Raw genomic sequence first — 27,901 nt, 5'->3', positions numbered from 1 at the left:
ATTGTTAATTTGGGTCTTGAGAATTTTCTCATATTTTGGTTTGTGGTGACGCAATTGAAATTGGCCAGTACAAATCAAGGAAATCTGTAAATCCACCTTTTAGATTAGGATGAATGAAAGCAGTTTACCGTTATTAGAGAACTGAGGCTTCCTTGATCAAGTTATATATATGGACAAGTGTATGGATTTGTCAGTGATCAAAGCAAAAGCAGGTAGTTTATATTTCCCAGTTGAGGATGTCTTGAGTGAGGCTAGTTTCCTTAGCACGTAGAGCTGTGATAGTGCAAAGGAGTTCCAGCCGGGCAAGTCTTAAACTTGTTCTTTATTTTCTTCGGCACATAAAACACCGCAACATGCAACACGTAGCAGAATTTATTTAAGGATCCTCGCAAATCCCTTTAATGACTCCTTTTATCCCCCTCATCCTTCTCAAACCTCCCTTGCCTCTCCACCAAGTCCACCCTTTGTCTCACCTATGCTCCCCCAAGACCCCCCCCCCACTTGTACATGGCTTTCCCAGCCATTTCCAAATTACTCTCTTGACCAATCTAATTTGAATGTTCCACCTTTCTCACAAATAAAGATTGTGTGCTCACGTCAGCTTTCCCCCTAAACCAATGCTAGCTCACCAATGTGAATCTAGCACATTATTTGAACTCGGCTGGCATTTGTTTATTTATTACTTCATAGGGTTTGCCTCGGTGTCCATCAGAGCATTATGCAACAGCTTGGGGTGGGGATCACCAATGCATTTTAAAAGTGGCGAGACTTGAGATGGGAGAAGGGCCAATGATGGATGTGCTGAGCCCAAAACTGGAGCGCTGTTTGTATTCACCAATCTATTGAAGACGTGACCAGCCGAAAAAGTCTGATTACTTTAAGAAGAACATTAATAACTAGTAGTTTTAACGTAATAGGAAGGGGGTTTTCAGCCACTTATCAAACAAGAACTATTAAAGATATTTAATTACAACACCAGAAAGAACACGCCTGGTAAATGTTTTTAGAATAACTTTCATACCCTATCCTGTCCAGCATGGCTTTCGCAAACAAATCCTACAAGTGGACAGATAAGGATTGTCTTCTGTACAATTGCTACTCTACAGAAACTTGTGAAAATAACACTTATTTTTCTCGGGCACATAAAATATGCAGCGAGCCGTTGCCGAGTTAGTTTCACCGTGAACCACGGAGATATTGACAGGTTATAATGTGGTATTTATTCTTCAGAAGGCACTACTTGTACAAATTCCCCGAAAGGATACTCATGGACGTAGAATAAAACCTGGTCTCGTGAAACCACCGCATATTTTCACGCAAATGTGCCCCCATGGAAGCTGAATTATATACTGTGTAACAAAAAAATAAAAAAATTTTGTTGCTGGGTAGTAAGTGTTATTTTCTAATTGCTTTATGCCTCAAAAGTACAGAAAATTATATTAACCCCACAAACTTTGCTTTTGTGACCAGGACTTTATGTGAAGGAATGACACATATACACATCACGTTTTCTCATTGAAAATAGGTAAATTTAAAAATATCACTGTCCTGGTCACAAAAACAAAGTTTGTGGGGAATATTAGTAGCCATTTTCCATACGTTTGAGGCACAATCAATTAGAAAAGAACACTTACTACCCAGGAACAAAAATGTTGTGTTAGTGAATTGTTAGAGGTCGAGTCGGTAGTAGGCTGGTTTCAGCAACGAGACTGACCCAAACACTCTGGATCCCCCCCCCCCCGACACGGAAGAGGCTTGCATATGCAATGTCCATCTAGTAAAACTCTTCTTCGCCCACATCCTCGGCCACCGATGATTTCTGATTCTGTATCTGCTGCTGCTTGTTATAAAGCTCTGCCACCTGCACACACACATTACATGCACGGCTGTTAAGCAAAGCGGTCGACTTCAAACATAAGAGCAAGCAAGCTGTGACAAATTACACGTCAAAATGTCTGCTGATGTTAGAAACATTGCGCACACAAAGTGACTATTTTATCATCGGGAACAATACATCTGGCGGTGTGGTGAAATAGCAGCACTTGAATTTCCATCAGAATGTTCCTGCATTGAGAGAATGATCACACAAGTTTTGTTCAACGATGGATGGACCAATGGAAAAAACTGGACCAGGCAATAAAATGTATACAAATTTTTTCCACTGGCTCAGAATTGCAAACTCGAAATAACCACTGCCCAAATTTCCATTTGAGCAAGGGCACACTTTGAATAAAAAAATTATGCACCAAAGACATAAAAAAGGGGTTTACTGCTGGAAAATGTAATGTATTGTTGTCAAAACATATCTAGGTGAAGAACTACAGCATGCCATCATTAAAATAAGCTTGGATAAGATCATAAACGGAAAGTTCTTTGGGCACACGTTTCTCTGCGAGGGGCGTACGCCAAGGCTTATTAGAATAACCAAACAGCTGTCGCTGCATCAATGGCGACCAGTCATTATGGGCCGGGTCCTACTCGGGAAAAAAATAAAAACGTTAAACAATACACAACTGTAGTAGTAGGGTTTTACCCTTTCAACTGGTACAGTCAACTGGTACAGTTGAAAGGGTAAAAACCTACTACTATATTTTGCCACTGGTAAAGGAGGTCTCAGAGTAGAATACACAACTGCTCATATATATCATAAACTGCATCAAGTGGCGACCATTACATTTACCCACGGGCCACCACTGCGTGACATCGCGTCCTAGCGCAGCGACGTGCGCTCTGACCGCACCTGCGAGCTGCTGGTGGCGTCCTCTGGCTTCTTGTCGTCACGCACGCGGAGAAAGCGAGGAAAGCGCAGGGACACGCCCTTCTGCTTGTCCACCTGTACGCAGCACAGAGGGCGCAGAAGACCCATGGATCCATCTATCAGTGTCGGGCTCCGCGTGCGAAGGTCGACGGTCAATGAATGGCAGTATTTACTCTCTAGATTTGAAGTTTTCGTAACTGCAAGGATTCATACTCTGTTTTTTTCGGTAAAGTCACGTAGATAAAAATAAATGAAAAACTCAATTAAAGCACGTTTCGGAGACAACACAAGCTTCCGTTTTCAGGTGGAACCGACGGAAGCTTGTGTTGCCTCCGAAACGTCGTGATTTAATTTAGTTGTTTTTTCATTTATTTATTTTTACCGACGTGACTTTATCGACAAAAAAAACAAAGAGTATAGTATTTACTCTCGTCAGTGGTGAGGATTAAAGGCATGAAACACATAATAGGTAAATCATGACTGTAATAACCCATTATAAGTATTAGGCAATGGCAGCAATCCAATGTGGCAAGTAAGGGTAATCCAACATATCATGACACCTTTGTCGCTGTGTAATCAGATTACTATTGCAAGAAATTACGACTTTTTATAATTAAGTTAATGTAAAACAGATATGTGGTACACATTCTGAGCAACCCACTGGCCGAAGGGGCAGGGCGACAGGAAGATGGGTGCAAGGGGCAGCACGGTGGAGGAAGCGCTTCAGAGGTGGAAGGGTGGTACAGAAGGTGTTGTCACACACATGCATCAATGCGTGGTTACGTGTGTTTTTGAGGGTGTTAATTAATGTGTCTGCATTATGTATACATGCGTACACGGCGTATATGGATATATGTTTACGAACACATGCATAAGATTAAACCAACCAATTTTTTATTTGACCAAGTTAGGCCCACTGACCTATACAGCTCTTTTTCAGATGCGACCTGGCCACAAATGATAGCTCAACGAAGTGGCTTATCATGTGGAAATGTATAGCAGGAAGATACTCTACAAACGCATGTTTCTAAATGTGGAAGGAAAATTCCACGTGACCTCGGGGAGAACAGGCAAACTTCAAATACAGGCATCAGGGTCGGGATCGAACCCACGACCTTCTGTATACTAGGCGAGGGAGTTAACACCTCGCCACCGGTGTGCGATAATATTGGGTGTGTGTATCGTGTAGCGGTTAGCGCGCTGCGCTACAAACCCAGCACCCCGAACCAGATTCCCGCTCACGGCCAACACAAGTGACGATTATCTGTACCGATCCTGGGCCTCCCCTAGGTAGACTAAGTCTCAAATAAGTACGTACCTAGTGCAGTGTGTAAACATCACCACTAAGGAGACAAAGGCGGCCGGGCGTGGTGTTGGCCACCCACCCCCTCGTGTGCCATTTCGGCCTTCATAGGTGTTCGCTAACAGCACGTGCCCCAACAAGACTGTACGGGGGATCTTTGTCTTTGTTTTGGGTGCGTGTGTGCACGTTTGTACCAGGCCATTGGCTGCCTTGTAGACCGGAGACACTGAGAGGTCGGCACACTTGACCTCCCACACCTGCACAGCGTCGAACCAGTGGTCGGGCTCTGCGCCACTCTCGAAGCGGTAGTACGACCGCGGACGCTCAATCACATGCTCCTGCAGGTCCACACACGAAGATAAATCATACATACAGACATCCCCTTTGTTAATCAACTGCTGCACAAGTGCCTCCCCACGCACTGTGGATATCGGGGGGGTGGGGGGGTTATTCGACCAAACTTCACCGTGCTGGTGTGGAAGGCGGGGGTGGCAGTGGAGACTTGGAACCTTAAATGCGAGAGACTTGCACATTTATTCTAGATTTGAAGCTTTCGTGACTGCAAGGATTCATATTCTTAGGTTTTTTCGGTAAAGTCACGTAGGTAAAACATCAAAATTAATAAAAATAAAATAAAATAAAGATCACGACGTTTATAAAAATAAAGATCACGATGTGTTGCCTCCAAAACGTCGTGATCTTTATTTTATTTTTATTAATTTTGATGTTTTACCTACGTGACTTTACCAAAAAAACCTAAGAATATTAGACTTGCATATTGTTTGTGTGGCTTTAGCCTAGGGATGGCTCTGCATGGGGGTATATATATATGGAATCACCAACATACGCAACAACAAAGACCCTATATTTCAGCTATAAAGACTCGTATGTATGTTGAGCTTCTTTCACAACGTACGTCGCCAACCATCGTAATCGGAGGCAAGTGCTGTTAACAAGCACCGAGTAAGGCTGGCATGGTATACAAGGGTGCGGAATGACTAGCACCAAGCCCAGCTGCTTTCATTTCCAAGCGCTGATAACACACCACACCGGATACTTATTTTTGTTGTTGATTCAACATGATATTGAGGCCAGATTAATGATCTAAATGCTAATGAAATGTAAATCAAAATTAATATGCTCCATTCACTGTGAAGTTGTGGGGATGTCATCCAGTGCTCTACTTGGTTTGATAAGATACAAAAAAAAATAATTTCAACAAAAATCATAACATACTGCGGAATCATTTGGAACTCTCACCTTAAAAAAGGCAGCATGCTTCTCCAGGTCTTCATCCTTAAATCCCGTGCCAATCTGCGGATAAATTAAAAGCACGTTAACAAACGTGCATGAATACAATCGGATGATTGGTACTGGATGTGACAACACTCTCCTATGCATCCACACCTGCGGCGGCCACATTACCATCAGAAACATCAGCAAAGAGATCTCTTTTGTGGCACTCCCTGGTCTTTTTGGTGATTAGTGCTGTCAGTGTAATTAGTGAAGTTATTAGTAATTAGTGAGTCGAGTGTTAATTTTATTTTAGAGAGACAAAGCGCCGTTGTTTTTAATGATATTGTACTCACCGCAGAAAACCGTAACGACACGACCGCACTCTATGATAGCTGACGCCAAACTGTGCTACATGCCCTCCCGTATGGGCCTTGTGGGAACCTCGCTACCGATAAAGTTTTTTAGTTAAGTTATTCTTCTGGTTCCGTTCTGTCAAGTGTACGTCATCGAAACGGAACCGGAAGAAAAACTCATGACATACACGTACGTCATCGGAATGTGAATGTGGGAATATGCTAATGTTAAAACAATTCAATTGCTAGTATATCATTAGCGATTATTGTTTTCCAAGCTGTTACATTAGACACTGGACATTCCAATGAATTCCAGCTGATTGCACTGGGGCCACAAAAGGTAGCCAGCCAAGAGATGGCAGAGGTGAAGCCATTACCCCTCATATGCTAAATTAAAAAAGGTTTTAAGGCTCAGTGAGGATCGGCTCTAAAAATGTCTGTGTATGTTTTTGGCGAGTGCCGGCATTGCGCCGGGCGAGCGCGTTGGCGGAGCTCCTCACCTTGCAGATTGTCTGGTACTCCTCGTTCTCGTCGTCGTAGCAAGCGAGCAGGAAGCCACCGTACGTGCCCGTGCGCTTGCCCCGGCCATGGTATCCACCTACCACCAGCAGGTCCAGGGTGTCTCCAACCCCCTCCAGGTAGTCCTTCTTTAGCTGTTTGAGACAGTGGATCATGTCCCCGACGTGGTGACGACGCCACACACGATGCAGCGCAGAGCAATACCGGCGAGGAGGGTAAAACCTCATAAGTATCGATTCGAAAACAAAAATGTACAACCCATTCAAGAAGTTGAGAAATAATATTCACCTTCAACCAGTTGTGGGACCTCTTGGCAATCTCATAGGTGGCGTCCACATCAAGAGTCTTCACCATGAGGCCTTCACAAGAATCTACACGTGAAAAACAATGACCATAAATAATTGACTTCTCTTATGGATACATCTCTCTTATAAGCTGTCTTCTATCTTGTGCAGAAACATCTTCCATCTCACAGACACATGAAGTACATTGTTCTTGTTGTTACAAAGTCACATATAAATGGGCAAAGACCTTCAAAACGATGAAAAAATTTGAAGAATAAGGTTTACTCTTTCTGGCAATAAAGCAGTTGTTAAGCTATTCGAACACTAAATATATTGAGATCCTGGATTAAAATTAAGCACATACTTCTGGCAAACATGCAAACAAACATGCAAAAAAAATTCATCGTTTTTATACTGTCAAAAAGAACCCATAGATAAAGACCATCAACTCAATATACTTGAGAAAAAGGTTTAACCTCGATGGCTGACTGCCCAAATTCAAACCCAAAAGTGTCGGAGGTGTTGACCAAGTGACGCTATCTGGGCATTATCCTGCCGGGTCACTTGACCAACTCGACAAACATCCAACTCTCAAAATTATTTACCGCAACCTTTGACAAGCGAGGCCCCCTTATGTTTGTTGTTGTCACGTTCTGACTCTGTGTCCCTACTGGACATCTGTGAAAAAGAGCTTTATAGCTCATAGGATTCCTCGCGTGTAAATAAATATTCGGATTCTGATGCCCTGGGTGCAAGGGGGTACTCACCACGAACAGATTGCTCCAGGAACTCCGCAATTTCCTCCGTGTTCGAGCCGATCATGGCTGTGGCAAACATGAATTCCCCTTCCACCTCCTCAAACGCAGCACGCAGAAGCTCCCGCCGGCGCCGGAACGGCTCCTTCACCAGCGACTGCACATAGGGCGCACGGCAGATGCTAAACACATTTGCTCAGTGCGTTTTGAAGCCTCAATGTGGCAAGCGCAACTGTTGATAGTGTGTGGCCCTCCATGATAAGCATAATATTACATAAGTGCGTGATTAGCCCTTTTGTGAATCGACTGCCGAAGAAAGGCCTCCGAACGCTACGTGGGTCGTATTAGGGGTAGTTGACCATATCTTATTACGGTGGTCAGTGAGAGATGGTGCAGAGAAAGGCGTGGGGGTAAAGAAATGCAACAATGGATTTTGCTGCACTGCCCTCTGCTGCCCACAATTTAGCTCTGCAAGCCCAACACTTGGTCAACAAGGTGGTCACCCATCCAAACACTATCCGGGCTCAGATCTGCTTGTCTTCGGAGGTCCATTCAGATGATCTGGTCATAGGCTATACCTGGCTGTACAGCGATGGTGCATCAGCCGCCACATCTTGGAATATCCCCGATCACAAGTTGGCTGATGGGTCATTATGCACAGCAGAGATCTTCACCTTTCTGTGTCTCCATTAACTCCGAAAAGACACGTTCCTTCCCGCCAATGTGTAAAGGCACCAGAGAGAAACGTTTTTATTTCGTTAATCTTACCTCCCCATTCAAGTAGAGCAGATCAAAGGCATAGACACAGACTTGAACTTTAATTTCTGAGGCATCAACATCCTGAAACAAAGCACCATAAAATGAGAGCTGCATTATTCTGAACTCTTACATGTGTTACATTTGCTGACGATATTAACATTTTATATTATAGTTTAAATCACAACTTAGTTCCCCTGTGCAAAATGCTGCAGTATGATCCAACCCGTGTTAGACAACCTTGGGCAAATACTGCAGAGGAAAGCGATTGCAAAAAAATCCATCACAAGATTGTAGAACATCAGCTAAATTGATTAATAACACTTCTCTTTTGTTGAGGACATACAGTGAGGGAAAAAAGTATTTGATCCCCTTCTGATTTTGTACATTTGCCCACTGACAAAGAAATGATCAGTCTATAATTTTAATGGTAGGTTTATTTGAACAGTGAGAGACAGAATAACAACAAAATCCAGAAAAACGCATGTCAAAAATGTTATAAATTGATTTGCATTTTAATGAGGGAAATAAGTATTTTACCCCCTCTCAATCAGAAAGATTTCTGGCTCTCAGGTGTCTTTTATACAGGTGTAATGCGGGCGTAAATGGGTGGGGCGGATATGACGATCCGAGAGGGAGGAGTCAGGGTCACGTGGGGGAGAAGTTATAGCGGGGAGACAGGAAGCCATCTGGGTCAGTCGGGGGAGTGAAGGGTGGTAAACACGTTGGGTGGTCGCCGTGCCTCAGCCTGGTGGCTGAGGGGCTCATGACGGCGCCAGCCAGCGGGGTGGAAGAGAGAGTGGAGGATTGAGGTTGGAGATGGCGAGATAGCCACAGAGGCCACGAAGGGCTGAGGTAGGAGATGGCGAGATAGCCACAGAGGCCACGAAGGGCTGAGGTAGGAGATGGCGAGATAGCCACAGAGGCCACGAAGGGCTGACGTTGGGAGGTGGCGAGATCGCCACGCACGGAGGAACAGGGAGCAGCGATGGAGCTGCTGTGAGAGCAGCCAGAGGGCTGCACCAAGAGCCTGCAGCGGAGCTGCAGGAACGCGGAAGGCTACGGGAGCGAAGGCAGCTGTGGAGCTGCCAGGCAGAGAGTCTCAGGAGGAGTGCCGTGAGGGAAGGAGAACGCGAACCCCAAATAAAGGACACGGAGTCAAAGAGAAGCGTCTGAGTCCTTTATTACACAGGTAACGAGCTGAGATTAGGAGCACACTCTTAAACGGAGTGCTCCTAATCTCAGCTTGTTACCTGTATAAAAGACACCTGTTCACAGAAGCAATCAATCAATCAGATTCCAAACTCTCCACCATGGCCAAGACCAAAGAGCTCTCCAAGGATGTCAGGGACAAGATTGTAGACCTACACAAGGCTGGAATGGGCTACAAGACCATCGCCAAGCAGCTTGGTTAGAAGGTGACAACAGTTGGTGCGATTATTTGCAAATGGAAGAAACACAAAAGAACTGTCAATCTCCATCGGCCTGGGGCTCCATGCAAGATCTCACCTCGTGGAGTTGTAATGATCATGAGAACGGTGAGGAATCAGCCCAGAACTACACGGGAGGATCTTGTCAATGATCTCAAGGCAGCTGGGACCATAGTCACCAAGAAAACAGTTGGTAACACACTACGCCGTGAAGGACTGAAATCCTGCAGCGCCCACAAAGTCCCCCTGCTCAAGAAAGTACATATACATGCCCTTCTGAAGTTTGCCAATGAACATCTGAATGATTCAGAGGACAACTGGGTGAAAGTGCTGTGGTCAGATGAGATAAAAATGGAGCTCTTTGGCATTAACTCAACTCGCCGTGTTTGGAGGAGGAATGTTGCCTATGACCCCAAGAACACCATCCCCTCCGTCAAACATGGAGGTGGAAACATTATGCTTTGGGAGTGTTTTTCTGCTAAGCGGACAGGACAACTTCACCGCATCAAAGGGACGATGGACGGGGCCATGTACCATCAAATCTTGGGTGAGAACCTCCTTCCCTCAGCCAGGGCATTGAAAATCGGTCGTGGATGGGTATTCCAGCATGACAATGACCCAAAACACACGGCCAAGGCAACAAAGGAGTGGCTCAAGAAGAAGCACATTAAGGTCCTGGAGTGGCCTAGCCAGTCTCCAGACCTTAATCCCATATAAAATCTGTGGAGGGAGCTGAAGGTTCGAGTTGCCAAACGTCAGCCTAGAAACCTTAATGACTTGGAGAAGATCTGCAAAGAGGAGTGGGACAAAATCCCTCCTGAGATGTGTGCAAACCTGGTGGCCAACTACAAGAAACGTCTGACCTCTGTGATTGCCAACAAAGGTTTTGCCACCAAGTACTAAGTCATGTTTTGCTGAGAGGTCAAATACTTATTTCCCTCATTAAAATGTAAATCAATTTATAACATTTTTGACATGCGTTTTTCTGGATTTTTTGTTGTTCTTCTGTCTCACTGTTCATATAAACCTACCATTAAAATTATAGACTGATCATTTCTTTGTCAGTGGGCAAACGTACAAAATCAGCAGGGGATCAAATACTTTTTTCCCTCACTGTAATTGTTTTGCACGGTTTGCGGAGGTATAAAATTCCACAACCTCACACTAATTTCACACGAGACAAAGAATGTCATCTTATTTCTTGCTCGCTGGCTTGAAGGAGCAAACTGCCAACAGCAGATAAAAATTGTTTGGCAGGGAGCACGCAAACTGCTCGGTCGCACACCCAAGCTGCCGTCGGTCAGCATTGAATTACGCGACGGCTACCTGCTGGGGCGCTGAGGGCATCATTTCTCACCTTCCGCTTGCGGGTGGTGAGCACCTGGAAGGGCTGAATCTGCTTCTTCTCCTGATCCCAGGCTACGGCCTCCGAGTCGATGACACATGAACGCACGTGCTCCTTCTTGACCTGCAGGGAGCATGTTCACACGGCAACATTTCACATCTGGTGCCTGATGTATAATTTATAGATTTTCTTTTTTACTACGTTCTATCCGCATGGCAACAGATCTGTTTTTGCTGTCACCCTTGTCTGTGAAGATAAAATATGGTTGTCATTAAGTCAAAAATGTAATTTCTGAAATTCCTTTAACCAGGATAGAATGTCAAACATTCACAAACAGAATATGTATTTATCCTGGAGGAATCCGATGAGCTATGAAGCTTTTTTCCACGGATGTCCAGTATGGGCGGGTCACCAAGGAACATATCCAAATATTATTTGCGTATCAAATTTTACATGTAAATTTTACTGCATATACGTACAACAATGTATGCACAGAAGACCACAATGTAATTTTTGTGCAGTGATGTAGTATAAATTTAAGACAGATTCACGGATTTGAATCGAGGATCTCGGCAGTGCCAATTCAATAAGCCAACACGACCATCAGTTGCCCAGTAACTTCATGCAGGTGTGTGTGGTTTATAGCGTTGGCCAACCTTGCTAAAACGGCTGATGATGTCAGGGTACTTGCTGGTGTTGTTCTCCTGGTTTCGGCTGTAGATATGGATGTCCCCATTCTCCAACAGATGAATCTAACATAAAACGTCATTAAATTATTAGGGAAAAGCCAATAAAAAAATAGTAATGTGAGCTAATTTACCACTTAAAGAGTTTTAATTTATATTCCAAACTTATAGGTGCAGTAATTTTACTGTTCAATTTTGGATAACATACCGGCCGATGCTCCTGTTAAAGCAAAGTAAATAAAGCATAAATGGGCAGGACACGTCTTGAGAACAAATGATGAGAGATTAACAAAATTAACTAGACAGTGTAGAGCAGAAGAAGGCAAAATAACCAGAAGGCAGTGGAGGAGATGGTGAGAAAAATAAATTAAAGAGTTTGGAGGACGTGTGTGAACAAGGGCAATGAATAAAAGTAAGAAATGGAAGAAAATGATGGAAGCCTATGCACAGCAGTGGGAAGTTACAGGCTGCCAACATCGGCACACACTTCAGTTAAGATATTAATACTGTCCAAGGGTCGTTGAGGTAAGGATTCACTTCACAGCAAACCACATGTACTTTTTCTAATCCCTCTGCTAACAACAGAGCAGCAACAGAAATCAAACTGGCGATGTAATGTGATCTGGCTGGGAGACATTTGTTATTACTAATCCATGTAGACTAAGAAATATCTTTCAAAACTGTTTTTTTTAGAATATATAATCAGTTACATAAGATTGTACTTCCAAAATTTTGCCAAACAGGAAAAATATATAAATATCCTTGCAGAATTCCTACTCAGCAGAGCATCGCTTGTCAAAGAGTTGCTCAGAATGATGAAAGAGGGGTTTCATAGTAGTCACTTACGTAACAATTTTACACTGATTAAATATTAGATTGCCATGTCAATTATCCTGTTTATAAATTATAGCAGGTAAACTCAGACTATCAACTCAGCCCACCTACCAATCTGGTTAATTCACTGGTGGCTGTCTGGACTCCCACCGAGGATCTCAAGTTTATTTTGTGTAATCAGGCGAGACCTCAGCAGTGTGTTTGCTCAGTGTGTTTTGACACGGGTGCATTAGAGCTACTTGAGCCACCAGATAACCCGGGAAAATAACTTGCAAATGAATAACCCCACAGCCGTACCTGTGCCCGCTCTCCATCATACTTGTACTCGCAAGTGAAGGCTGCTTCATCAAACCTCTTGAGCACTTCTCCAATGCCCTTGGTTGGGTGTGCCAGCATGGGCTTCATGGGCACTCCTGCCACAGCATCATGTACATGAGAACAGCGAAGTTGAGCAATGATGTCGGCGTGGAGGACACATTCATGCAGCAGTGCATTAACAATGGACGATAATGAGAATTATGCTAACGGGCGCATTTTACCTGGGGTGAGTTTGCAGAACTTGGGCAAGTTATCCAGGCCCTCTTTGAGCAGGGTTGACACAATCACGTCGTAGTTTGGCAATTCACTGGAAGAGAAACGTAACATTAGCATTCAAAGAACCAAGACAACAATTGCGATGCAGTGGTTAACAACATCTTATGATTTCCTTTTAGTCCACTCATCCGGTGATATCCGGGGATTTTCTCCATAGAGAAGATCATGGCTACTACATTGCAATGAGATTAAGTCAATGATAATTGTAATCTTTTACGATCAATGAGGGGAAATGAAGACCATAGTTTCAGCCGTGTGGCCTTATCTTACGTGCTTGACAATTAAAAATGGGTGGTTCTATGTAAATCGATGGTGACAGCGCCAACCCACACCATTTAAATTTTCCTATTAAAAAATTTAATGGCGAACCTCAATATTTCTTAAATTCAGTTAATGAACTCCAACTATTATCTTTAATAAAAACTTATCAATTGTAAAATGTCCACCAATGCAGCAACTTCATCATTAGCATCAATTACAGTGAGAATTATTTTATTATGTTTTATTTTTATTATTTCCCTTCTACGTGACTTTACCGAAAGAACCAAGAAGATGAATCCCTGCAGTCACGAAAGCTTTAAATCGAAAAATTACAGCTTTGTCAATTCAACGCTGGATGATAGCGTCCCTATGCTATGGGTGCTGGACGTGGGAGATGTTTGACCACGCTTCACTGCAATTGGTGAAGGTGGGCGGGGAAGATCCAGGATGGGTTCAGATTATCACTCGCTACTGAAGTTAGTCGTGACCTGGAATCACTCCGCCCTCACTTAGTTTTTATACCGACTAAATTGGAAATGTGACGAGGAGTGATATGGATGGCAGTAATTCTTGAACAGATTGTTTATAGGGCATGAGCACGCAATGAAACCAACGCCCAACTGTGAGCTGGCCATACATTATCTACTCTATAGGCAAAAAAGCTCCATGTGGCCAGCTTTTGTTGTTTGCCATTCAGATCACAGGCTAGACTGGTGGAAGGCAAGAGCTATACAACCATGTCTCAGAAACACTGCACGGTGGTATACATCTTGTTGTTCAGTCCTTACCAGTAAGTCTGCTTCAGAATCTGGTTCTTCTCTTCTATCCATGCCTTCCGAGAGTCAGGCGACATGCCTTTTCCACCGTCCAGTACCTTCGGTGGGAACTCTGCCAGAAACAAGGATAATTGCAGTGATTGGTCCTTCTTTTACTTGTATATCAAACCATTCAGTTAGGGTATCTTTTCTTAAACAAGCATTTAGGCGGTGTTCATCACTGACTTGAGATTTTAAGCTGGTGATAGAAATTTCATTCATGAAAAATATTGTACCTGCAACCTCTCCACAAATCACTTCCCTCGGCCTTGCAGAACACAATTTTGGGAACCACTACTCTCCACATGATCCAGCAACCCCTTCTCATAAGTGACAAATGGCACACGAGTGTCACCAGACATGGTCCACGTTACCTCAGCGGGTGTGATGACCGATGGCCAAGTTACCTTGTCCAGGAGGTGTCAGGCTGACGGCTTGGGCGAGGGCAGCGATGACGGACTGTTCTGCCAACCCAATACGCAGCTTCCCTCCCAGTGACCTGAATAAAATCAACGAGCGTTATGTAATGTCAACTAAGCAAAAACAACATTGGGCAGTGCTCATCTCTGTTGGTTATTGATACACATGACTATTTACCAGTCGTATAGTTAATGGAGTTTATTGTTAAGTGATGTTTTTGGAGCAGTTTAAATAATAGTTACAGATATATGATACAGGTTATTGTCAAATGGTAATTGCTGATATATGTGTCAAGTTATGTATAGCCAACATAGGCGAGAGCGACGGAACTTCCAACTTAGCTGTGCTCATGTTTTTAATCCATCACTTTAAGCCTAATCTCAGGGATACAATTATGACCTCAAAATAACGCTTTAAGCCAAAGTGGTCTCAATGAGTGCACTGCTTTAGCATTAAGTACTACAGGGCCCTGTTCATCACCTCTACGGCGTATTCGCAACCTTTAAAAGAACTGGGGATTTTTACACAAGAAAATGCAGCTTATGGTAGAGATAAATTCCTACATCTCACACTTTGCAACATAGGGTTTTGGCCTCACTCTGTTCTACTCACGGCGATTCTCAGTGGCTAGTGGGGATGTCATCCATCACAACGGGAGTGAAATATTCAATAAATAAAAAAAGAGCACTGTCATTTGGTGTTTGACAAATCAAGGAGAGTGATTGTAGGGACCAAGGTGTTGGCAACTTCCATGCACTCACCTGATGAGGTAGCGAGCCTCTGAGTGCCGACAGGCCACAAACATGGTCTTCACAACATCAATCTTCTTGTTCATAGACTGGAAGCAAAGATACAGACGCAAAGCTTGAACGGATATCAGCATCCCCTAAGAGCTTCACGATGTGGAGAGCTTTTAACAAAAATAGTCAGACCGAAGATGGGTCTTATTCCTGGAAATATGCACAACGTGGAAGCTTCACCGGCAGCTTGGCTCCTTGAATTACGATTGAAGGTTGGGCCAAAGGAAAAGATGGATCAAGGTGATCCAGGAAAGGTGTGGTTTGATGACATGAAAGAGTGGACTGGTGGGACATACGCTCAGCTGGGTGCAATGTATAAATGACTGGCCGTTCAAAATGGTTACCAGAGCCTCTGATGCTCAAGATAATTAAGGGAAGTACAGAATGAATGAGTGGACTCAATTTAAGTTGGCTCAGTATTTCTCATCAAGTGGGAGATGTCCTCGAGTTTGGTGAACACCGCGGTAGCGGTCAGTTGGGGATGGATGAATATTGTGCAATGGGTGGTTTTATGACATGAAAGAGTGGACTGGTGGGACATACGTTCACAGGCTGGGTGCAGTATATAAATGACTGGATACATTTCACACGATAAATGGTTACCAGAGCCTCCGATACTCCAGATAAATTAAGGGAAGTACTAAATGAACGAGAGGACTCAATTTAAGTTGGCTCACAGTATTTCCCGTCAAGCGGGAGATGTCCTTGAGCTTGCTGAACACCGTGGTGGCGTTCAGCTTGGGAGGGGTGAACATGGTGCGCTGGGTGCTGCGGCTACACTCGGCCACAATCCCCAGGTCTCCCTTCTCCTGGGTCTCCGCCTTGATCTTGTCCAGCTGCCGCCCTGGGCACAATCAGAAAATCGGACAAACACCAGCAGCCACGTTCAACGGAATATATATGAGAGGAATACATTTTATTACATATTTTATTGAGTCCAATAACAGTACATCGTATGACATAAAAACCATAAAAAACGTATCCGCATTAAAAATGCTTTATAAATTGGATCTGCACATTTCACAATAATCCTTTGAAAAGCTATTAATAATCCATTCCCATGTTTTAATCACCTCTTAGGTTGCCGAATTCAGAACAGCATGCTCGCCCACATTGCCATCATTCCACCCCTCTATGAAAACCACATCTGTCCTCAATCCAGCAGTAAAAATTACATATCCCTCCCTGTCGACTTCACACCAACCAATGCTCACCATGTATTGCTCACAGTATAAACCTCAGGTTTGACGATAGAACGCGGTGACCGGGATGGACCCTGCTGCCTAGTGCCTAGCATCACCGTTGATAAAACACGCACACTCTGTGAAATGTGTTCACGTGGAACTTCCGCTACGCAACACGCCCCATCGCATGCACACACCTGTAGCCTGAGCAACGGCTTTCATGAGGATGGTCTCCCCGATGCCGAGCTCCTGGCCCAGGTAGGCAGGGCCCAGCTGATTGAGGCACAGGTAAATGCATGGAAGGAGGTCGTCTGGGGTGAGTACTATGACAGAACGCAGGAAGTTGCTCAGCGTCTCCACGATCTTGAGCCTGAAGTGAGGACAACGTGAACATTGTTGTGAGGCGCCAAAGGAGGGCAAGCAGGCAAACTCTCTCTTCTCTTTTCATCTTTAGGGGCATCCTTGGCCATTTTACTAACCTTCCTGATCTCACTTCTCCTCACACTATTTTACACTTATTTAAACCGCAGAAATAATTTCTCAGCTTCCAATTTAGTTCTGCAATACTGGAGGTCCCTCACCCTCAAATTCCTTCACTGCTCTTAGGTCCTGGAATGGCTTTTCATTATATCTGTGAGAGTTCTAGATTTGAAGCTTTTGTGACTGCAAGGATTCATACTCTTAGTTCTTTCGGTAAAGTCACGTAGGTAAAAAATGAAATTAAAATTAATAAAAATAAAACAATGAAAATCACGACGTTTCGGAGGCAACACAAGTCTCCGTCATCAGGTGGGACCGTCACAGCTGAATCAAGTGACTCACTTGATTCAGCTAATCTGGCTGTGACGGTCCCACCTGATGACGGAGACTTGTGTTGCCTCCGAAACGTCGTGATTTTCAATGTTTTATTTTTATTAATTTTAATTTCATTTTTTACCTACGTGACTTTACCGAAAGAACTAAGAGTATGAATCTGTGAGAGTATCAATCACCTAGAGATAAGGACTTGCACAGCTGAGGGCTGACCACATGGCTGTATGTGTTAAATATCGTTGACAACTGAAATAAATCCCCCAAAATTCATTGCAGCACATGTCATATAATTTTTTTAATTAACGTTTTTTGGTATTACAAATATTTGGCATTTGTAAATTGTACAGTATATTTGATATTCCAAATAAATATTGTTTTGTAAAATAATATTATTTTAAGGCCTTGAAACACGAGACGATCAAGTTACTTGTGTCGTTAACTATCATATTTATGAGATGAATTCCCCGTCAACTCACCGAGCAGACTCCTCCTCAATTTTCTCAAACGTCCTTGCTACAGCAAGATAGGGAACCCTGAACACACAAGACAATGTAAATATATTACACATTTCATCAGCAACTAGTAGTTATAACGCAAAGATCATCATCTCCATTTACAAAAAGAGTAATGTCTTTATAACTATCAGAAATAACCGACTTTGCTCATCTCATCGATTGAGCCAAACACTCCACCGTAGTTACTTTGCTTAGGAAGATCCTATTCATGTCGGCACAAGGGTTTCTAACATTGGTATGTGGCCAAGCACGGTTGGGTTCGTACGGTGCGAAAGAAGTTCAACGTACAATGAAGGGTGGCCGGAAATATGAACTCCTGACCACAATTTTTGATGACACTGGCTGAGGGTGATTCGAGGAATGAGGCACACAGATGCATTCAGCTCAGTAAATGTAGGTTCCCTGCCCTTTTTCTCTACATTCAAGGTCAACATCTTCCATTATTTTTTCATAATGACCTCCATAAGGATGAGAACCAGGCAACATTTTGATACTGTGATACAAATTGTATTATGAATTGAATCTAAACAAGGATATATGTTTTTAACCAGGTAAGGCCCAATGAGCTAAAAAACTATTTTACAGAAGCGACCTGGTCACAAATGACAACTGTATTAAGTGGTTTATCACGTGAAAATCATAGCAGCCAAATACTCGAAACACGTTGATTCGAAATGTGGAGGGAGAAACCGGAGGACCCGGAAAATAATCCAGGCGACCATGGGGAGAACATGCAAACTCCAAATATACAGATGTCAGGGTTGGAATCGAACCCACAACGTCCTCCATACCAGACGAGGTAGTTAACATCTCGCCACTGTGGCACCCCCATGGTGGCGAGATCATGCAATCTTTGTGAGATCATGCAAGATCATGCAAGCCTGAATCAACCATGCAAGCCTAGTGAAGTGAATGGGTGATATATACATCACAACTGTCTCGAAGCTACACGAATAAGTGCTGTATAGCAAGCTGAATGTTCACCTTTGTTCATGTTCCCAGCAGGCGTCATTTATTGGGTGGTAATGGCTTTTCGCGGGATTGTAGTTTTCTTGTGAGCCTGGTGACGTCTCCACTTTTCCACCTCCAAAAAAGCTTAAGAGGGCATAAGCAATAAAACACTCATAAACGAGGTAAATAATTCATCATCTGCACATATTTATTTAACATTCTGACCTGCTTCTAGTGGACATCTGTGAAAAAGCACTTTAGAGCTCATTGGATTCCTCCAATATAAATAAATATTATGATTTATTCTGATTATAATATATATGCTTAGGTTGTTGAAATCACCTAAAAAACATTGTATTAATTTGCCTATACATTGACAAGTGTCCCATGGAAAAATAATGTGCGTTTTAATGGGATCCAACTGTAACTTAATTTTTGGGGTGCTCCATAGTGAAGGGTCGGCTCTTACAATATGGCACTCAGTAGCATTGTTGGAATTAGTAAAATAGTCCACCCCAAATCAATCCATCCTAAATCGGTCCACCCTAGCTCATGGTCCACCCTAAATCGCATCCACACAAACCATGGCAGATGCAGACACCCGATGCACAAATAGAAAATTAAATCACTCTCCAGTGTGCGACTGTGGCGGTCCAGAACAGACCGTAACATATAACAACGCAATGCACGATGATCCACAAATACGGAGACATTACAGCGATACACTCCGCAGCTCCTGATGTGGTTATGTGGCGTGACCACATGTATGTGAAATTGTAGTTATTCTGCATCTACTTTACGAAACAAGAATTACAAATACAGTAAAACCTTGGATTGCGAGCATACTTCGTTCCGGAAACGTGTTTGTAATCCAAAGCAATCGTATATCAAAGCACTCATATATCAGTTGTGATCACGTGACGCTCGGCAGACTAAGCGTATACGTACTACTCGTATTGCAAGACCTCGCTCGTTTATGAATTTAATATTTATTTAAAAAAAGTTGCTCGTCTTGCAAAACACTCGCAGACCAAGTTACTCGCAATCAAAGGTTTTACTGTAAATAAGAACAAGTTTCCACATAAATAGGAAGGCTCACACTTCTGTAACGCTTCATTTGTCTTGATCTTTTGCCTGTTGACACTATATACCTGCCCAAAATGTTGACAAGTTGTAAACTGCTCTTATAAGCAACATCAACCAAATATCTTGCTTCAGTCTCAACCCATTCTCCAGATATGTAGTAAAAGTTAAGCTTATAAGTTTGGGCTATAAGGGAAAGGAATTTTTGTTATTTGTCACTGTGCTGTACTGACCAATGATTCGACTGCTTTATGGAATGTTTAGCAAACTTGAGTATCTTGATAAAGATTTATAAATACCTGCTAATAGGCTTGGGGCTCGGTGTAACATCTTTGTCAACAGCCTTTTCCTTGTCCGGCTTCTCTTTCGCTTCCTCTACCTCTTCATCTGCCGTGTTCTTATTCTCCTCCGGCACCTTCTGCTCTTCCTCCATGACCTTGGCACAGCTCTTCCTCGGCGCTGAAGGCACGAGAAGGTCACAAACGGTTACAACCTGGTTCACCCCATCTCCGTTGACGCCCCATGTGCGCGCTGCCAGGGTGTCACCCCTATTGACTGTGTGAAACCACAAAAAACACTGCAGTACAATACGTTACTGTAGCCTCACCAAAAAAGCTGCTCATGACTTCTTTGCCCTTGCTGTTGGGGGCTGGCTTCTCTGTTGCTTTCTTCTTTGGTGTCTGTTTTGAAGACTCGTCTGCCTTATCTGGAGAAATGATCCTTTCCTTAATTTTCTTCTTCACAGATTTTTTTTCACGCTCGGGGGAGCCCTCCTCAGCAGTGGGCTCGTGTGCGGAGTCTCCGCTTGTGTTTGCTTTGTCCTTTGGTTTCGTGATCTCTGCTTCAGTCGCCGACGTATCCACGTCCATTGGCTCGGCCACATTCTGCCCGTGCTCTTTGCTCGTGGGAATCGTCTCCTGCTTCTTGGCTGCTTTAAACAAGATAAAAAGAGAGTTAGAACAGTGCACATCACTTTACTGTGGTTGAATACGGACATTTATTGCAGTCACTATCCACAAGGAAATGTTTTAATAAAAATTACAAAAGTAGAGCATCTGCTGTAAATTGCACACTCACGACTGGGACATGTGTTTTTTATATGCCACTATTAGTAATGAAATACACCCTATTCATAACGTTCACAATCAGCAAACTGAACATTTTAATTCTCAGATGAAATATAAAAAATCTAAGTCATAAACAAAATCGCTATGATGGAAACTAATTTAGGGGCAGTATTTGCCGACTAGGCTGAGACCACTGATCCATGACACTTGAGAACCAAATTTAATCATAAGTAGTTTGCCTAAATCCCAAACCACGATTTTATCAGTGCAGGCAATATAATTCTCACGTAGTTTTAGTCCTTAGTTAGCAGGTCATCTCTGGGGAACCTCATTATTGAAATTAGGCCAATGTTTGCTGATATAATAGCTCGCATCTGAAATGACAGTCACGTTTACCTGAACTGGAAGTTAATAACCCCTCTTATCCAGAATTTCCCAGGTCTCCTTTCCACATGAGACCATCTCAATGGGCTCTCACGGAGTAAACTACATTAACACATTCTGAAGGGTATTGTCAAAGCATCAACAAAATATACATTTTTTTCATTAACCACAACTAAATCACCATCCCTTAGGTTTCTTCTGCATAAGTTTCTTCTAATAGACTTTGCGCTACATTAAATTAATCTCCTTTTGCAAAGTTGGCAAAAGACAACAAGTGGGAGCAGGAACTCACGTGTGTCTCCTGCGTCCTCTTGTTTGGGCTTCTTGGAGGAATTTGAGGCTTCAGGGGAGGCATCGAGCTTCCGCTTAGGTAATTGTTTACGGGCTGCACAAGCGTACAGGATGATAAGCCAGAGAGCCACGATTAAAACCTTTTTTCTGAATCCTAACCGTACAAATTCATTTTTTTTGGAGAGCAACTGTGACTGTGAACATCGTCCTTTAACTAATCCAAAGCGGTGTTCTTCATTGTAAGGCCCGTGAGGCCACTGGTGAGCCCATGGTGGCCTTTAGTGCGACCACCGACAATACACCCCCCCTTGCAGGCGGTGTGGCGGCTCTCACACTGATGTCTTATCGGTAAAAGTGCCCACCCCTCCCCTGAAACTTTGTGAAAGAACACTGACCTATATAGAGTTAATGAGGCTTCATAAAAAAATACTCAAAAGTATATTTTGTTTTTAATGGTAATCACACCATGTTATTGCCATGTAGAAAGCCAAACTAAATAATTCTTCCCAGCATTACCTACAGACAGCAAACTGACAATACATTATGAAGCATTCCCAGAAAAAACACCATAGTACAACTGTCAGCCTTCTAAAAAACCTCCAATGTCACACTGTAGCACTGCTTAAAGTTGTTTTGCACACCACAATATAAAATATCACTTTCAGGTAATAAGAAATTACTACAAAAAAACTATTAAAACAAAACTCTAAACAATGATTGCACTGTAAGTCACTTTAATAAGTGAATGTAATGAGTGAATTTATACATCTTATTTATGACATTTACACTTCAAAATTCAACTTCTATTATTATTTCACTCATTTACTGCAAATTCGAATTCTAAATTGAATGTCACAGTTCAATTGTATTTGTCTCTTAGAACCATGTACAAGGCTGGCACCTGACCTGTCTTGCGCTTTGGAATGACCAAATTTCCTTCTGGGGATGTGGGCAGCGTGGGACTTGAAGTTCCAGTCTTTGCATTCACATCTTCAGTCTCCTTTGCCTTGCTTGCCTGCGGACCAGAAAGTGGATTAAAAAACCCATCATGGCTATTAAACAGAAAAAATACAAACATCTCCAATTAGTCATGCAATCTGCCAAACAAGTGATCTCTTTGCCAAAATGTTGTCATGGCACACCAGCATGGTATTCTAGCCAAATTTAGTCGATAAAAATTTTTCATGGATATGATAAAAAATAAATCCCTCAATCAATGAATTTTTCTGTGAATAGCACCCACAAATTTAATACAGATTAGGACTTGTGGTGTATTTGTCAGGTACATCCAGCTCGAGCAGGGAAGTGTTTTTACTTCATTTAGTAAATTGTCCAGATTTGGCTAGTTCCGATCACAGCATTGCTGATGCACAATGTATATGCATTTTTTATTTTATAGAGCGCCTTCACTCAAGGCGCTTGATGTAGTTTTAAACACGGTGACAATAGAATGATTTAGATGGCAGGAAGTGCAAGGATTGAGGAATGAGTGACAGCGAGAGGGTACTTAGGGATCACAAAAGGGTAGGGGAGTGACAGGAAGGAGTGGAGGGGGTGAGGGAAGAGCAATAGAGAAGAGGTTGGCTTTAGAGAGAAATGGAAGGAGATTCAGGAGGGGGACTCCTTAACGTACAAGGAAAGTTTATTCCAGTGGAGGGATGCAAGGAGGGAGGACCAACAATGGGACTGGGCACGGAGGAGGCACAGAGAAAATTGGGGATGAAAAGGATGATAGGGGACATGGAAGTAGATGAGAGAGGCCAGATGAGGTGGGGCTAGGCCATCGCGAGGTTTAAAAACTACCATCAGCTATTTTCAAAGACAGCCGTGGTAAAAGGAAAGCCAGTGGAGTTGAAGGGGAGGTGAAGTGTGATAATTAAATGGGAGAAATGTTTAACATCCAGTTTATAGAAACGTAGCTTCTGATTTTCTGGTGAACATGCTATTTGAGCATGTTAACCAGTCGGCGATTGAGCCAAAAAAACGTAATTAGTTGTCAACCAGACTGGAAAGCCACTACAAATACAACCAGGTCTAAATAAATTCCATAGCACGCAGCAGTCATCATGCGGTAAAAAACGTGTAAAATTACTTAGTTTCTTTACCTCGGGTTCAGAGGTGGAGGTGTCGACCTCCTCGTCACTCTGTTTGCCAGGTGATTCTTTACTCTTCCCATTCGACTTCACCTCGTGCCCTGCTGTTTTGTCCTTCTCCACTAAGACTTTACTATTCTTAGGAGTCTTCTTCTGCTCTGGCGTTGGCTTCCTTTCTGGGGTCTCCCTCTTTACTCGCATCGTATTCTTATCCGGGGTAACGGTGCTCTCCGTGGTTTTGCTCTTTTCCGAGCCTGTGCTCTTAGGCACACCGTTGTTACGTGCTTCCTCGTCAACATTGTCGTCGTTATCATCGTCGTCATCGCTCTCCAGGACTCGCCGCGTTTTCTTTTTAGATCTTTTAACGGGGGATTCGGTGTTGTCAGCAGCAGGTGGAGAGCAACCATTCTTCTTTGCTTTAAGTGGAGTTTTCGTCACTCTAAGTCAGTCACACAATTACACAAAATTGAGGGCCGCATTTCAAAAGCAACTTTGGTAATAATAATAAATTCCATGATAGATGTTTTTTTTTGTGTTAGATCACAAATATAAATGTGTCGTCGTTAAACCGCCCCCACCCGACACAGCATACGTGTTAAACTTTATACAACTTAAACGATGAGATTCCTTGGTAACATCATTGGATATTTTACCAACGGATAAATTACGTCTCAAAATCCACATGCAGTATATAACAAGTTAAACCATGAATAATTCACCAAGTACAATGTTCGTTAATCCAGCTATCCAATGTTGATCGAGTGGTCAATGTTACACATTCATCGACAAAGATACATCCGATAGCTTACATCCTACGGTAGGATAAAGACGACCTTAAGATGCTTTTATGAGCATTCATAATTCATTTGGATTTGGCAATTAGATGACATGGTGTGGCATTATACTCCATGCTCTAGGAACAATATATTTGCATCAATTTGTATTAGATTATACATTTTCTTTTACCAGCTTAGGCCCAATGAGCTGTTATGCTCTTTTTCAGAAGCAACTTGCCCATAAATAATAGCTCAACTTAGTGGCTTATCATGTATAAATGTCTAGCAACCAAATACTCTCTATGCATGAAGTTTTTCCCTTTTATCTGGCAACAAAACAGGTGTTAAGTTGTTAAAACACCAATTTGAAACCTTTTACAAGGAATCATGACTGCATTAACCGCAATACTGTGGTCAAAATGCAAACAAAAAATATACTCTGATAATGCATGTTTCTTAATGTGGAGGGAAAAACTAGAGGACCTGAAGAAAAATCCACACGATCAAGGGGAGAACATGCAAACTCTAAATATACAGCAGGCATCAGGGTCGGGATCGAATCCACGACCTCCTGTGTACCAGGTGAGGTAGTTAACACGTACACTTTTTCTGCTTTTGGCTTGGTTTTCTCAGGCTGCTTGGGTTTTATTTTCTCAGGCTGCTGGCCCTTTGCTGGCTGGAAAAAAGACCTGTGGGGAGAGAATGAGAGAAGTGCAATAATCAAGCAGAAAAAACCAACACGTTAACATGATCCAAGCCTGGCATGTGGAAGCAGTCGTAACAAACAAAAATGACAACATACCAACATCTGCTGTATGCATCTTCTTAAACGGAGAACAACTTGAGAGACCCAAGTTTTAACTTTTAACGCCGCCAAATTTCATCTTCCAGTTTTCAAATGGGCAATTTTGGGCTTTGCAATCCACAACTAAATCGCGACCCTTAGACCACGACTGTCCCCCCACCCTCTGTGCAAACAGACCCGAGCTACAGCGAACTTACTCGATCACTCAAGTTGCCGAATGATGCCAAAATAACCATATTGTGCCACGTCTTTTCTCAAAGATGCTGGCGATGGCATTCCTGTCACTTGGATGACACGGCGAGACAATACTCCGTGCTTGGGCTACAATGTATTTTGCATTCATATTCTTGGTTCTTTCGGTAAAGTCACGTAGAAGGGGAATAATAAAATAGAATTCTCACGATGTTTCGATTGCAACACAAGCAATCATCATCAGGTGTGAAAACCAATTTTCTTGCTGTGGTTTTCACACCTGATGATGATTGCTTGTGTTGCAATCGAAACGTCGTGAGAATTTTATTGTTCTATTTTTATTATTTACCTTCTACGTGACTTTACCGAAAGAACCAAGAATATGAATCCCTGCAGTCACGAAAGCTTTAAATCGATATTTTGCATTCGTTTATATTGTTAAGTATTAACACGTCCATATTACTCAAGACACTTGTAATATATACACACACAGTACTCTTTGTTGCGTCCAACTATTCAAATTGTATCTAATTCAGTCTTCCCTGGCTTCTTGCATCCGATTACGAATCACGATTCACCCGGAATAACTTTTGTATGTATACTGTACATTGAACTTCTTTCGCACCGTACGTAGCCAAGCGTGCTAATCGGGGGTGTGGGGGAAGGACAACTAAATACAAACATCAGTTGTAAAACTTTTAGTTTTAAATCTACGCATTTAGCCTGCAAGGAGAGCAACACTGCGATTAGCACGGTTGGCTACGTACGGCGCGAAAGAAATTAAACATATTGTACTGTACATATACAGAGCCCTAAGTCTTGTTCAGGAGAGTACTGCTACATTCGAGTGTTCTGTCCACACCAATGACACTTTTATATATGGGAATAATCACAAGAAACCCCCACGCCAAACATACAAACTCAACTACACAAAGATAAACTTGATTTGAAGCTTTCGTGACTGCAGGAATTACTCTTTGGTTCCTTCGGTAAAGTCACGTGAATTAAATAGAATACGACGTTTAGATTGCGACACAAGCAGTCGTCATCAGGTGGAACTAAATTTGAGAGACAAAACACAGACACGGAGACACACAGACAGAGAGACAACACAGACACGGAGACACACAGACACGGAGACACACTGAGACAGAGAGACACAGACACGGAGACACACAGACAGAGAGACACACAGACAGAGAGACAACACAGACAGAGAGACAACACAGACAGAGAGACAACACAGACAGAGACACACAGACACGGAGACACACAGATACGGAGACACAGACAGAGACACACAGAGAGACACACAGACACGGAGACACACAGACATGGAGACACACAGAGAGACACAGACACACACAGACACGGAGACACACAGACAGAGAGACACAGAGAGACACACAGAGAGACACAGAGAGACAACACAGACACAGAGACACACAGAGAGACAACACAGACAGAGAGACAACACAGAGACACACAGACACGGAGACACACAGACACGGAGACACACAGAGAGACACACAGAGAGACACACAGACACGGAGACACACAGACACACAGAGAGACACACAGACACGGAGACACAGAGACACACAGAGAGACACACAGACACGGAGACACACAGAGAGACGCAGACAGAGAGACACACAGACAGGGAGACACAGACACACAGACAGACAACACAGACACGGTGACACACAGACAGACACGGAGACAGAGACACACACACAGAGAGACACGGAGACACAGAGACAACACAGAGAGACACACAGACACAAGCAGAGAGACAACACAGACACATATGTTGTCTCTCTGCTCGTGTCTCCGTGTCACGTCTCTCAAATGCAGTTCTACCTGATGACGACTGCTGGCGTTGCGACCGAAACGTCGAACTCTACACAAAGATACAGGAGCCGGGCCCTCAGGAAGCCTCTTGCTGCCAGGCCCCTGGCCACACCAAGATCTCGCAAGCCAAGCAGCTTGTGCTTGCACCTGGGGTTAACCACCAGGGCTGCTACATACACGGTGGGCCTACAGGAAACAACAACACGTTGTACTGCACTTCTAGGCTTCCCGCCTTCACGAAACGCGCGCGGTACTTTTGAACCTCCGTGCCCGGGGTGGTGGGGAGGCCTTCGCCGAGCAGTGGCCTGACAAAAGGGGCTATAGATACTAACAACGACGGCGACGATGATGATTATAAAAGTTGCTGCTTTATTACAGCATCGACACCCAGCGCGCAGCTACCCTCGAGGCCCACACGGATCGAACACTCGGCAAACGTACGCGATGGATCTCTGCATTTTCTTCTCTTCGTCTGTATGTTATTTTTATTATTATCACGGCAATACGTTGAGGGGTTGTTTTTTAAAAAATAGATCTTAAAAAATAACGAAAAAAACGAAGACGTTAAATAAATATCGAAGCGTCGAGACGACGACGCGCCGTGCTAAAGCTTCCGCTGCGCAAAAAGTTCGCGCCAAATTTTGGTGGAGGGGGTGGGGGTGGAGGGGGGGTGGAGGGGGTGGGGGTGGAGGGGGGGTGGAGGGGGTGGGGGTGGAGGGGGTGGGGGGTGGAGGGGGGGTGGAG

General features: G+C 43.3%; 1 protein-coding gene across 2 annotated transcripts; it reads right to left on the bottom strand.

Annotated features, from left to right (window-relative positions):
- Positions 1-308: 308 nt before the first annotated feature.
- On the bottom strand, positions 309-27,805 carry LIG1 (DNA ligase 1). Of its 2 annotated transcripts, none has more exons than XM_061555622.1 (26): positions 27,599-27,805; positions 24,909-24,995; positions 23,543-23,969; positions 22,344-22,452; positions 21,439-21,531; positions 20,303-20,626; positions 19,995-20,154; positions 18,646-18,756; positions 17,623-17,679; positions 16,531-16,703; positions 15,827-15,993; positions 15,111-15,187; positions 14,337-14,428; positions 13,903-14,002; positions 12,799-12,884; positions 12,557-12,672; positions 11,396-11,491; positions 10,752-10,862; positions 7,977-8,048; positions 7,221-7,365; positions 6,458-6,540; positions 6,151-6,303; positions 5,322-5,375; positions 4,256-4,399; positions 2,741-2,833; positions 309-1,861 (listed from the first exon to the last, which is right to left on the bottom strand). In XM_061555622.1, the coding sequence occupies exons 1-26, from the start codon at positions 27,613-27,615 to the stop codon at positions 1,775-1,777; spliced, it is 3,234 nt and encodes a 1,077-aa protein (XP_061411606.1). In that variant the 5' UTR covers positions 27,616-27,805; the 3' UTR covers positions 309-1,774. The 2 variants fall into 2 exon arrangements, with proteins under 2 accessions (XP_061411606.1, XP_061411613.1); XM_061555629.1 differs by having other exon boundaries at positions 20,303-20,623.
- Between the last annotated feature and the right edge of the window lie 96 nt (positions 27,806-27,901).

Source organism: Lethenteron reissneri, chromosome 3, assembly GCF_015708825.2.
Source record: "Lethenteron reissneri isolate LAM-NWPU_2019-01 chromosome 3, ASM1570882v1, whole genome shotgun sequence".
NCBI classification, from domain to species: domain Eukaryota; kingdom Metazoa; phylum Chordata; class Hyperoartia; order Petromyzontiformes; family Petromyzontidae; genus Lethenteron; species Lethenteron reissneri.
This window is presented reverse-complemented; position numbering and strand designations above follow the sequence as displayed.